The sequence below is a fragment of the Coregonus lavaretus genome (assembly GCF_964263955.1).
Source record: "Coregonus lavaretus genome assembly, contig: HAP1_SCAFFOLD_1282, whole genome shotgun sequence".
Lineage (NCBI taxonomy): Eukaryota > Metazoa > Chordata > Actinopteri > Salmoniformes > Salmonidae > Coregonus > Coregonus lavaretus.
The window spans coordinates 44,407-57,678 of NW_028165581.1; the positions used below are offsets into that span (position 1 = coordinate 44,407).

Here is a 13,272-nt window from a genome sequence, read left to right on the forward strand (position 1 = left end):
GTGAGTTTGGCCTGCGCCAGTCTGTGGAGGCAGACATCGGGGGGCTGAAGAGGATGCTGGGGGAGATGTTCCTGGCCAGCAGCGACCTGGAGATGCAGCTGGAGGACCTGAAGGATGAGGTGGTTTACCTCAAGAAGAACCATAAGGAGGTGGGTCTCGTAGTAGGGTAGCCTGGTCCCAGATCTGTCTGTGCTGTCTTGCCAACTCCTACAGTCATTGTCACGCCACATGACATGACAATGACCATAGGAGTTGGCAATACAGCACAGAGAGATCTGGGACCAGGCTAGTAGTAGTGCACAGCATGGATAACACTGATATTAGACCAAGTCTGCATCTGAAATGCTACCCTATTCCCTATATAGTGCACTACTTTTGACCAGGGCCCATCAAAACAGCCCAGGGCTCTAGTCGAAAGTAGTGTACTTTAAGGAAAAGAGTGCCATTTTGGACCAATCAAAATGCTGATACTACTGTAACGTTGTTGTTGATGTTGTTTCCTAGGAGACCATATCGTTCAGTGCCCCGATGAGTGGTCAGGTGCAGGTGGAGGTGGACGCCGCCCCGGCCCAGGACTTGAATGCTGTCATCACTGAGATCAGAGAGCAGTACGAGGGCATGGTGGCAAAGAGACGTAGAGAGACCGAGGCCTGGTTCAAGAACAAGGGAAGGGGACAAACACACAGACATAGATGATGTCCCAAATTGCACCCTATTTCTATATGGTGCACTACTTTTGACCAGGGCCCATAAAGCTCTGGTAAAAAGTAGTGCACTATGTAGGGAATAGGGTGCCATTTGGGACGCAATAATAGTGTATGACTACAGGGACCTGAATACATAACATTTCAAGATTATTTTCTCTATTCAAGAAATAACAGTATTGATGCTCAATAATAAATACTTCTGTGGGCTTTCATTTTTTTCTTTACTATTGATTATTATGTTTTCATATAATATATTTTATATATGTCTTATACTGATTAAATATTTATTAATGAGTTAATTATTTTGACCTGTGTGTGTTGGTCCCCTCAGGCTAAAGTGGTGCAGACCACCAGTGTAGAGCTGAAGAGCGGCCAGTCCACCGCCAGAGACCTGGGACTGGAGCTGCAGTCTCCCCAGTCCACCGCCAGAGACCTGGGACTGGAGCTGCAGTCTCCCCAGTCCACCGCCAGAGACCTGGGACTGGAGCTGCAGTCTCCCCAGTCCACCGCCAGAGACCTGGGACTGGAGCTGCAGTCTCCCCAGTCCACCGCCAGAGACCTGGGACTGGAGCTGCAGTCTCCCCAGTCCACCGCCAGAGGCCTGGGACTGGAGCTGCAGTCTCCCCACTCCATGGTAAAGTGGCACACCCAGCACGGCAGACTTAGAACTTCTTGGATAGAAGCACTTTAGTTTCTCATTTACCTATCACATTATAAGACTCTCAGTTTGGACCCTATGATTTACTATTACAACATGCATCATGTTACTCAGAACAAATAGGCCTAAAGAGTTTCAAAACTTTTACGTTTCGTCCCCCCCAAAAAACTATCCAATGTGACAAGCCACAAATTATTTTTACAGTTCCAAGGATCACTTAAGCTAAAGACATCACAACCCTTGCTCCTTACTTATCTGCTGTAGGGATTGAACATACATTTATTTGGAAAATAAAAATGGAAAATGACCTCCAGAAACAAAGTGTCCAAGTCAGACTTAACCAAAAATAAGTTCAGCTCAGTTCTCACTGTGTGTCTGTGGCCCTACCCTTGTAGAAGGCTCTATGGAGGGGAACCTTGCGGAGATGGAGGCTTGCTACGGAGCTATGATGATGAGCCTGCAGGCGTCAGTGACAGGTCTGGAGAGCCAGCTGACCCAGATCAGGGCAGACACAGAGCGCAGCTCCCAGGAGTACCAGGCCCTGCTGGACATCAAGACCACAGGCTGCTGAAGGGAGGAGACATTGGGTGAGCTGACCTCTCAACTCTGACCCTTTGACTCTCAGTATGACATCAGTCCTCCTCCTCTCTGATGAAGGCTGTCTTGAGGATATTGTGTCCTTTGAAATATGTTATCATGAGATTTTGGTTCATTGTGCTGACATTTGGGATTTTTCTGAACTTTTCTCCTTTTGTTCAATGGCAGCTAACCATCATGTTAGATGTACCTCTATATATTGTGCCCAGTATTAGTTAGATAAATGCTCCCTAATGTGTGAATATGTTCTGTTGTAGAACAGTGTGAGTCATTCCCTTGGGCAGCCTCTAGGTGGCAGTCTTTGAAAGCAGATAAAGACAGAGCACTAGGATAACACAACAAATTGGTAACATTAGTTCAGACCAGTGAATGTTTTAGCAGATGAAGGTGCATTATTTTGTCAGTATTATTCACTTGAATCACTTCTGATTGTGTTCTTTTGTTTCTGTAGGTATGCAGTAACCAACACAGGAGTAAGCCTAACCAAACTCGGTGTGACCAAACTCGAATTTGATCTCTTTTGATCATTCTGTTTGGGAACTCCCATATTGAATCAACACACTTTTATTACCCAGATTAATAAGAATGATATGAAGTACACACAGGTGTGAACAGCAAATAGAAATTAACAGCATATTACATTTGTAGTTGACACTGTCTCATCAAATGTCTGGTGTCTGTCAGAGGACCACAATTCTCTCTCTCTCTCTCTCTCTCTCTCTCTCTCTCTCTCTCTCTCTCTCTCTCTCTCTCTCTCTCTCTCTCTCATTTCAGTTCCAGCTCGTTAAAGTGACAGTAATAGAGGAGCTGGTGGATGGAGAGGTTGTGAGCTCCACCTCCTCTACAACCACAGAAGAGGTGGCAGACTCTTATCACAACACTGTTTAACACCAGATACAGGAGAATGTTCAGCTCTAATCAACTGATTCTCTTCAAATAAAACAGTTCAAGTACATATATGGCTTTGTATATGTTGTTGTGCTTTGGCTGTTTTTGAGGAAATATACTAAATGCCAAGCTTACTATTCTATGAGTCCATTCACGCACGCATGCACACACACACACACAAATGCAGGCACGTACGCACGCACCCACACAAAACACAATCACATACAACACAATACATGAAAGCATGTATATGCAGGTGTATGAGTGAATACACGGGGGAGATTGAAAGAGGGAGAGTGTGAAAAGAGTGAGGGAGTTGATCCTCTTTCAAAGATGTAACAGACAAAAATCCCTGCTTAGCGCGCCGAGTGGCCCCATCTGTTATAGGCGGCTGTGCCTGTCGCTGTTTCAATGCACCCCTCAACAATGCTTCTGAGATTGAGCCTAAATAGAGCTAATTTATGCTTCTATACTATGTAAATGCTACAGCGGCAAGAGAAACCTTCGATCAGGGCCTTTTTGTGTGGCAGTAACCAGTTAATGCAGCTAAAGCATAATTAATCTACTGCGCGGGCGAAACAGAGTTGGAATTGTAAATGGAATTGCTGTTAGAAACGCAATAACTTCTGCCTGGGATGTGATTTAAGAGCTTATGCAGTTTTCTCTCTTAGCAGTACCCTTATTTTCACATTGCATCATTATAATCGTAGCAGTACTATTACCATAATAAGTGTGTACTCTATGTGTGTGTGTGTGTGTAAGTCACTCCCATTGTGGGGCTGGTGCAGTATTGTTGATCGTCTGATAGCATTTCAAGAAATACCCATGCCTCTGCCTATAGGGCTAGGGAAATAGAATTAGACTGTAAGTAGAAGTGATAATGGTTTCTTCTCTGTGTTGGTATTTAGTGAATGATAGCTGTTAGTGGGGAAGAGACTTCCTATTCACTGGCTGTCATCTCCTCCGTCAGGCCCTTGAAGCTCTCTGTGCGATGACAGGCACAGCCTTACAGTTCCTCTGAAGAGACTTTGAAATGCTACATTTGCTTTCAATAGAAGTTTAATATTGACATGGTTGTGCTTATCAAGGGTGAGTATAATGCAAACTGTGCATTATGCCTTGAAACATTTTAGGAAAACACAGTGTGGTGGAATAGGGTGCACCAGCCATGGCCATTGACTCACTACAACCCTGTGAATCACGCATCTTGTTACAGATACACTATAGTTTAGGTGATCACAGGTACCCTCTACAGACTAAGCCCTGTCTAAGCCAAGGGGGTCTACTAAGCTACAGTATATTGAATTGTTTTGAGAAGGTCATACCAAGGATCATTTAGCTATTTGATTTGGAATTTTAAGACCCCTTGAAGCATAAAAAATATATAGGAAAAAATTATTTGATGAAAAATGTATTTTGGCCTTACATACTGTATCCATTAAAAGCCTGTATAATTTTCCTTCAGGGACAATGTTGCATAATTTTTCCTGGCTCAATCAATAGAGAGAAACTCATCATACACAAATAGCTTTAGCAAAACAACAACATTTATTCCATAGACTATTATTGCCATAAGTAGATACAGACAGAGACAGCTCCTGGCTATATGTTGTTAAGTAAGCTATGCACCCTCGTCCTCTGGTGAGTCATTTTGATTTACATTTCTAGAGAAGATGCCAGTTGAAAGAGGATGGTACTGAGAGATGAAGAGAACAGTGACTTCTACAGAAAATAGAAGATATCGCTTCTGCCTGGATTCATAAACAAACTAAACTGTGATCTTAAGCAGATTTACTGAAAGGTAATGTCTTGAAATTCAGACATTTCAGCAACAAAACATGGGTTAAATCATGCATACAGACAGACAGTAGCAGTATAGCAGGGTAGTAATATCTAATGGTGGATGGATTGGTTTTGGCACAGAGGTACAACACAACAGAGGTATACTGTAGTGCTGGTGAAGAGGGTGGAGGCTGGAGGTTCCCCTTAGTAGGCCTGCTGGTTGGGAGTGAACAGCTTGTCCCACACCTCCACCTTCATGATGGCCCTGCCCATGGGGGACATGGTGACCTTGATGTCCAGGTGGTTCCCTTCATAGTTGATCCCTGAGCCATTGGCTTCCTCTCTAATGAAACCTTTCTGGTTTTTTTCATAGTACATCTCTTTATACAGTGACTCATCACAGGCTCGGCCCTTGTTGAAGATGCCCACAGCGAACCAGTTCTTGTAGATGTTGTAGTCCCAGGGCACAGCGAACATGAGGGCCACTGTCTCGATGTAGTCGTTCCGGGACCTCTCAAAGAGGTCATAGGTCAGAACGCCAACGCTGCCCGTTGCCTTGGCGCTTGATTTGCTGAATGTGCAGATATTGGTCTTTAGGGGCCGCACTGTGGGCTGGGGAGGGTTGTAGGTATCCCCACTCTCCAGGAATACCCTAGTGAGAACACACACACAACATGATACTTTCAACATTTCCTTGAATGTACAGTGTGACAATAACAATAGTTTGGTAAAGTGTGTACTCACTTTGGGTTTATGAGACAGTAGTTGTTTGTGAGATTGGTGATCTCAATGGTGACATTCCTCTTGCTGCTCAGGTTAGCTACCACGGCCTCGGCTGACTCTGCCATTTTGGAGTGGTTCTGATATGTACTTCTTTATTTCTACAATACAGAGACTAGCAGGGTTAAGCCTTTCAGTCAGACTGCTGTGTAGCAGTACATTTGGGGTTGACCCCCTGGAATGCCAAGAGGATCTGTATTGATATCTGATCCAATTCTGTCCAAAAATGTACTGTAGAATACAGTTACTGTAAGTGTCCCTCTGAAAACCTTAACTCTTTGTTACAACATGCCCTGCTCATTGTCAAGAGGTTTTTCTCAGAATCAAATACAGTAGAGAACATTATTTTCACATTTCAACAGTAATTTAATCTTCTCTGTTGGCCGTTTGCCTCATGACACACGACACGCACAGGTATTAAACAGCCAGTTTAGAATGGCAGATGTAAGAAAAGCCTGAGAGCCTGTGTGTAGTGAGGAAGATTTCAAGGCAATTCTCAACAATTACAGAATGGCTGCTCACTCTGCTCAGCTCATTAGGAAGCCTGGCTCTTTAATTACATCACTAAGTAACTGTGCAATAACCAGTTTAGAGAGGGGAAACCTGGAGAAAATCATCTCCACTTTCATTTGCAGGGAAACGGATACAAATCAAATGGACGTCTCACATGTAAACTGCACAAATAGATTCACATATGCCAAATAATGAATCTATAAATTGTCTTCATACCAATGGTTAGCGGGGGAGAACCAAATGGAAATAAGATTTTTGTTAAAAATGATCATGGAAAGGGAACAAATGTAGGTGGAATACTGTCACCCTTACAATATCTACATAACCTCTAATTATACTTATTCCAGTAATACTCATAGTTGTCATGAAAAGGACTAATATCTTACCCGTAAAAGACTTCTGAAGCGTGTTCTCTCAGCTCTAGAGTTTAGTTTAGTGAAACGCACCTGAAAGGAGGGACCTTTTTTTTCAAAAACCAGGAACAAGTTTCACTACTCTGTCCAACACCCTCAGTAAACCCTCCCACCAACCACACAACCACCACACACAAAAACACCCTCCTCCCACACACACAGGTACAGTGAGGGAAAAAAGTATTTGATCCCCTGCTGATTTTGTACGTTTGCCCACTGACAAAGACATGATCAGTCTATAATTGTAATGGTAGGTTTATTTGAACAGTGAGAGACAGAATAACAACAAATAAATCCAGAAAAACGCATGTCAAAAATGTTATAAATTGATTTGCATTTTAATGAGGGAAATAAGTATTTGACCCCTCAGCAAAACATGACTTAGTACTTGGTGGCAAAACCCTTGTTGGCAATCACAGAGGTCAGACGTTTCTTGTAGTTGGCCACCAGGTTTGCACGCATCTCAGGAGATTTTCTGTTCCACTCCTCTTTCCAGATCTTCTCCAAGTCATTAAGGTTTCGAGGCTGACGTTTGGCAACTCGAACCTTCAGCTCCCTCCACAGAATTTCTATGGGATTAAGGTCTGGAGACTGGCTAGGCCACTCCAGGACCTTAATGAGCTTCTTCTTGAGCCACTCCTTTGTTCCCTTGGCCGTTTGTTTTGGGTCATTGTCATGCTGGAATAGCCATCCACTACCCATTTTCAATGCCCTTGCGGGCGCTGCAGGATTTCAGTCCTTCACGGCGTAGTGTGTTACCAATTGTTTTGCAAACGTACAAAATCAGCAGGGGATCAAATACTTTTTTCCCTCACTGTACCATGTGGCACACACTACCACCATTACATATTGGGGCTCATATTAAAGTACAGTATAATGTCTTATAGCCAACATTATTTTGTCTAGCTCTGGGGGAACGAGTCCCTACCACACCCTAATCTGGGTTGGAGCTAGAAGACCAGAACAATAGATGGTTCCTGGTAGATAAAGGTTCATTATGTAAGCAGGGAGTAGTCACTCTGCAGTATACTCAGTTTCTCATGATAGATTATGTGTGACTGGATGATTGACTGACTTGGAGGAATTGGATAATTCGTTGCAATGGCATTGTGCAACAGAGGCACTGAATAGGGTGAACAAGTAAATACATGCTCCTCTAAAGCTACGGTCATGTCTTATATGGTGCAGTTCTACAGGACGTAGGACAAGGCAAGAGACCAAGAACCATATAAATCCTGAAAGAATAATGATAGAATCTGAGCCAATAGTCACTGAATCACATGGGATTATTGTATTATGGCCAGTGTAAAGTCTCATTATGATTCATTAAAAACTGACAGTTCTAGGAAACTGAATACAATGTATAACCATTTATTCTTAATGGTAATTATTAATGATACATGAAACTGTTACAGTAGATCGGGTGAGTTAGTGTGTAAGTACATGTTAAAGGTTATCACCAAAACATCTTACACCAATTCATTGTTAAATGTTTTAATAAAACAAACATGTACAGGTGCAGAAAAATACACTGAATCGAGTGTTGTGAACAATTAGACAGCAATATCTTCCAGTTGATAAAGTTCATTAATTGGATAACATAAACCACCTCAGTTGGTTGATTCATTCATTATTATATTTAGTACATGGTTATGTATCAATATAAACTCTTTCCCTGCTGTGAGTTAGTAAAATGGCTTGTTTTCCCTTATTAGTGCCCCATTTTATCATAGAGCTCCACCTTAATGATGGACTTCCCAACATTGGACATGGTGGCCCTCAGGTCTACGTGTTGGGCCTTGTACTCCACCCCTGACCCACGGGCCTCTGATCGGGCAAACTTGCTGAAGTCCTTCTCATTGTACATGTGGTTGTACAGTTGCTTGTCGCAGGCGCGTGCCACCTCGAAGACGCCCACCCCCAGCCAGTTCTTGTAGAAGTTGTAGTCATAGGGCACGGAGAACATGATGGCCATGCGTTCTGAGCACACACGGCTCTGCATGTGGAAAAGGTCGTAGGTCAGGACCCCCACTGCGCCTGTGGCTGTGTCGTCATCCTTGGTGAAGGAGCACACCTCTGTCTTGGTGGTGCGGACTGTGGGCTGGGGTGGATGGTAGCAGTAGCCACTGGACATATACACCCTGGGGGGTAGTAATGGGGAAGGGGTGTCATTAAGGTTCTAATTAATTATCTGAACATTCATGTTGCTGAAGATGGTCATTTATTCAAAATGCAAAACCTTTCAAATGGACTTAAAGTCATGTGAAAATACACTTTTAAACTTGTATAACTTTTACGATCACTGTCCCTCTACTTTTAGTCATTTCATTCTTCCTTTCTTTCTGTCCAGCCACTCTGTGCTGATGGATGGAGTGTGAGTGCTGCTATGGATTCGTAAGCAACACAGAGTGAACCAGCATGCAATGTGCAATGAGCCACATTGTGTCACTTCATGATGGATAGGTGGATGTGTTCAAAGCCACCTTACACATGAAAACCACCCATCCAAGAGATGCCTGCCATAAAATATATTTACTCTGAGAAATTCCACCGAAAAGTAACAGACAAATAACAATCTGGGGATGGTCAGCTGGTTTGCTATTTAGTTATGTAATTTAATTTCCATAGTGGTATACTGTATGTAATGTAAGGAGATTAGAGTATTGAATGCCAACATACTTGGGGTTGATGAGACAGTACCCGGTGGTGACATTGGTGATCTCTATAGTACAGTTCCTGTTGGTGGTTAGAGTGGCTGAAACGGCCTCTGCGTTCTCTGGCATCTTGGCTGGTCTGAGGGAGTTACAGGGAAAAAACCTGTATAGTGGCATTTAGATGAGTGGAAACAGAGTAAGTCTGGAGTGTAAAGATAATGACAGCTGAAGAGTAGCTTTGAGAGTAGCTTTGAGAGTAGCTTTGCCAACAGAAACAAAATAACATTCATTTAAAATCTCTTTAATCTTCCCTTCAACCTCGAACCTCGAGAGTTTGCAGGCAGATGCACGTTTCTAAAAGTCTAGGCAAGGTAGCAAACAAACAGTCCTGATCCCAATGCATCACACGCTAAATATTCTAGCAGGCAGAAGATGTTAATTATGATGAAGACAATGTAAAGATATTCACCTTCTAAGTTCAGAAAACTTCAGCTGTGTCAGGCAGTGGAGAGTAGATTCCTGTTTCCACAGACTCGTAGAGGAGAGGAGGAATTGGCTGAAGTCACGCCTACTCTAATTACACTTTTGCTTGTTCGTGCACAAACCCAGGTGTGGCACGGAACCCATAGAAAATGAGGCAAACCTTTGAACGAGCCAAGGAAGGAGTGAAGAACAGGAAATACTGCATTCCAATGTAATAGTTTGGACTTTTCCTGTATTTGCTGGTGTTATACTGGCTGCTGTTAGTTCTATTACATACAATACTATGGGAGAAGATATTTTAGATAGAAAAAATAGTAAGGGATTTGTGCCAATGAGATTGTTGTAACAAATGCTATCCATACAGCCAGCTCTACAATACTCATAGCACATTCTGTAGTACTGTATGTTGTGTTCTGACATGATGAGGGAGAACAAATGAAACATTGTTGCTGCGATCACTGCAGGTCTGGGAAAGTTGTGGGTTCTGCACCTGTTTATGTACTGACCTGTAACACATTCCTCACAGCCAGGTACCACCCTACAATGCATTGTGACACATCCTTTGACACACCCCAGCTTCACAAACCTCACTCACACTTTTCAATGGAAAAAGAAACACACCCTTCTTTTAATGTAAAAACTGAGATGGGCAATAATTACTCAGCATCAATTAAGAAACTCAGTGGATACTGGATGTCCTAAACATCTGCAGGTTATTGGTGGCTGGGAATGACAACTGAATGAAAAAGAGCTACAAATGTGTGCTTTGGAAACCCATGTAATTATCTAAGGATGCATCCCAAATGGCAGCCTATTCCCTATATAGTGCACTACTTTTGACCAGAGCCCTTTGGTCTGTATTAGTGCTGCCAGATTTCAGACTTCACCAGATGGCGCCAAACATGCACTTACAGTTTGAATGGTCAGCCAAATAGAACTTGTTTTACGGAGGTCACAATGCTTTTAGAAATGCACTGCTGCTTCTGTGTTGTAACTTGACAATAAACCACACCAACAACTTTGACCTTTATATCAGAAATGAACATTTATTTCTGCACAGATTTTATACAGTACTGTGAACATTTCCTCTGAATTTCATGTTATGGTCAATACCAATAACATGTTTAGATTTTTTAATTTTTTTAATTTAACCTTTATTTAACTAGGCAAGTCAGTTAAGAACAAATTCTTATTTACAATGATGGCCTACACCAGCCAAACCCGGACGACGCTGGGCCAATTGTGCGCTGCCCTATGGGACTCCCAATCACGGCCGGTTGTGATACAGCCTGGAATCGAACCAGGGGGTCTGTAGTGACGCCTCAAGCACTGAGATGCAGTGCCTTAGACCGCTGCGCCACTCGGGAGCCCAAGGTTGGTGGCACATTAATTGGGGAGGATGGGCTCGTGGAGCGGAATTAGTGGAATGGTATCAAATACATCAAACACATGGTTTCCAGGTGTTGATGCCATTCCATTCTCTCCATTCCAGACATTATTATGAGCCGTCCTCCCCTCAGCAGCCTCCACTGCTGTGGACACAGGACACACAGCAACCTTCAGCCATAAGGACTAGAACAAGGCATTATTTATCTTTCTGTATGAATGAGTCAGATCGTTAAACACATCTTGGTGATTGTGTTTGTGTAAGTGGGATATGTTAATCAAAAATTCTCAACCTAATCATATTAGTCATACAATTTACATTCAAATACCTCTTTAAACTCACACACCTAAAACTAAAACCACAACCGGATGAGAGCTGAAGACACAATAGACATTCGACAAGATGCAGTGAAAAGTCAATAGTCACAGTAATTGTTACAGTGTATGTCCTGATTGTCTTTTATCTTTGTCGCTAGGGTGACTGAAGAACTGCATATTACATTATTATTACTCATGCATAGAAGCTCAAAGTTGCTGGAATATCATTGTTCTGTAAATAGAACCATTTCTTATTGACCTAACACACCTACTGTATATCAATCTTTGATGAAAGACAATCACATGGTCTGCTTGGTTGATGGCAAATTGCTCTGGAATGTTCTACACAATTGAGAGAGAGGGAGACAGAGAGAGAGGCAGACAGAGAGAGAGAGAGAGAGAGAGAGAGAGAGAGAGAGGCAGACAGAGAGAGAGGCAGACAGAGAGAGAAGGAGACAGAGAGAGAGGGAGACAGAGAGAGAAGGAGTCAGAAAGAGAGAGAGAGAGAGAGGCAGACAGAGAGAGAGGCAGACAGAGAGAGAGGCAGACAGAGAGAGAGGGAGACAGAGAGAGAGAGAGAGAGAGGCAGACAGAGAGAGAGGCAGACAGAGAGAGAGGGAGACAGAGAGAGAAGGAGACAGAGAGAGAGGCAGACAGAGAGAGAAGGAGACAGAGAGAGAGGGAGACAGAGAGAGTGACTGCAGCACTCAGACTACTGACTCACTGTCCGCTGGCTTTCTGAAATCGTTTGCTGTCTTTGCCAAACTTGGATCTTTCCCCATCCCTGATGCACCATATCCAAGACTGATACTAGCAGTCACAGCCATCTATAGTACAGTCGTGGTCAAAAGTTTTGAGAATGACACAAATACTAACTTTCACAAAGTCTGCTGCCTCAGTTTTGATGATGGCAATTTGCATATACTCCAGAATGTCATGAAGAGTGATCAGATGAATTGCAATTAATTGCAAAGTCCCTCTTTGCCATGAAAATGAACTTAATCCCCAAAAAACATTTCCACTGCATTTCAGCCCTGCCACAAAAGGACCAGCTGCCATCATGTCAGTGATTCTCTCGTTAACACAGGTGAGAGTGTTGACGAGGACAAGGCTGGAGATCACTCTGTCATTCTGATTGAGTTAGAATAACAGACTGGAAGCTTTAAAAGGAGGGTGTTGCTTGAAATCATTGTTATTCCTCTGTTAACCATGGTTACCTGCAAGGAAACACGTGCCGTCATCATTGCTTTGCACAAAAAGGGCTTCACAGGCAAGGATATTGCTGCTAGTAAGATTGCACCTAAATCAACCATTTATCGGATCATCAAGAACTTCAAGGAGAGAGGTTCAATTGTTGTGAAGAAGGCGTCAGGGCACTCAAGAAAGTCCAGCAAGCGCCAGGACCGTCTCCTAAAGTTGATTCATCTGCGGGATCGGGGCACCACCAGTGCAGAGCTTGCTCAGGAATGGCAGCAGGCAGGTGTGAGTGCATCTGCACACACAATGAGGCAAATACTTTTGGAGGATGGCCTGGTGTCAAGAAGGGCAGCAAAGAAGCCACTTCTCTCCAGGAAAAACATCAGGGACAGACTGATATTCTGCAAAAGGTACAGGGATTGGACTGCTGAGGACTGGGGTAAAGTCATTTTCTCTGATGAATCCCCTTTCTGATTGTTTGGGGCATCCGGAAAACACCTTGTCCGGAGAAGACAAGGTGAGCGCTACCATCAGTCCTGTGTCATGCCAACAGTAAAGCATCCTGAGACCATTCATGTGTGGGGTTGCTTCTCAGCCAAGGGAGTGGGCTCACTCACAATTTTGCCTAAGAACACAGCCATGAATAAAGAATGGTACCAACACATCCTCAGAGAGCAACTTCTCCCAACCATCCAAGAACAGTTTGGTGACGACCAATGCCTTTTCCAGCATGATGGAGCACCTTGCCATAAGGCAAAAGTGATAACTAAGTGGCTTGGGGAACAAAACATTGACATTTTGGGTCCATGGCCAGGAAACTCCCCAGACCTTAATCCCATTGAGAACTTGTGGTCGATCCTCAAGAGGCGGGTGGACAAACAAAAACCCACAAATTC

The 13,272-nt window shown here is 43.3% G+C and overlaps 2 protein-coding genes across 3 annotated transcripts; both read right to left on the reverse strand.

Moving 5' to 3' along the window:
* Positions 1–3,894: 3,894 nt before the first annotated feature.
* Positions 3,895–6,507, reverse strand: LOC311115714 (DELTA-stichotoxin-Hcr4a-like). The gene is made up of 3 exons (XM_084190864.1): positions 6,312–6,507; positions 5,377–5,513; positions 3,895–5,284 (listed from the first exon to the last, which is right to left on the reverse strand). The coding sequence occupies exons 2-3, from the start codon at positions 5,478–5,480 to the stop codon at positions 4,837–4,839; spliced, it is 552 nt and encodes a 183-aa protein (XP_084046990.1). The 5' UTR covers positions 5,481–5,513; positions 6,312–6,507; the 3' UTR covers positions 3,895–4,836.
* A 71-nt stretch (positions 6,508–6,578) lies between these two features.
* LOC311115712 (uncharacterized protein) lies at positions 6,579–9,605 on the reverse strand. 2 transcript variants are annotated; one of them, XM_084190862.1, is made up of 3 exons: positions 9,462–9,499; positions 9,018–9,131; positions 6,579–8,479 (listed from the first exon to the last, which is right to left on the reverse strand). In XM_084190862.1, the coding sequence occupies exons 2-3, from the start codon at positions 9,119–9,121 to the stop codon at positions 8,050–8,052; spliced, it is 534 nt and encodes a 177-aa protein (XP_084046988.1). In that variant the 5' UTR covers positions 9,122–9,131; positions 9,462–9,499; the 3' UTR covers positions 6,579–8,049. The 2 variants fall into 2 exon arrangements, with proteins under 2 accessions (XP_084046988.1, XP_084046987.1); XM_084190861.1 differs by having other exon boundaries at positions 6,585–8,479; positions 9,018–9,155; positions 9,462–9,605.
* Between the last annotated feature and the right edge of the window lie 3,667 nt (positions 9,606–13,272).

What these genes read in the sequence shown, in the direction of transcription:
- LOC311115714 (XM_084190864.1), bottom strand. Translation starts at nt 5,480, where the DNA reads ATGGCAGAGTCAGCCGAGGCCGTGGTAGCTAACCTGAGCAGCAAGAGG. An exon ending in TACTGTCTCATAAACCCAAA is followed by an intron (nt 5,285 to 5,376) that starts GTGAGTACACAC and finishes TGTTCTCACTAG; the next exon opens with GGTATTCCTGGAGAGTGGGG.
- LOC311115712 (XM_084190862.1), bottom strand. Translation starts at nt 9,121, where the DNA reads ATGCCAGAGAACGCAGAGGCCGTTTCAGCCACTCTAACCACCAACAGG. An exon ending in TACTGTCTCATCAACCCCAA is followed by an intron (nt 8,480 to 9,017) that starts GTATGTTGGCAT and finishes ACTACCCCCCAG; the next exon opens with GGTGTATATGTCCAGTGGCT.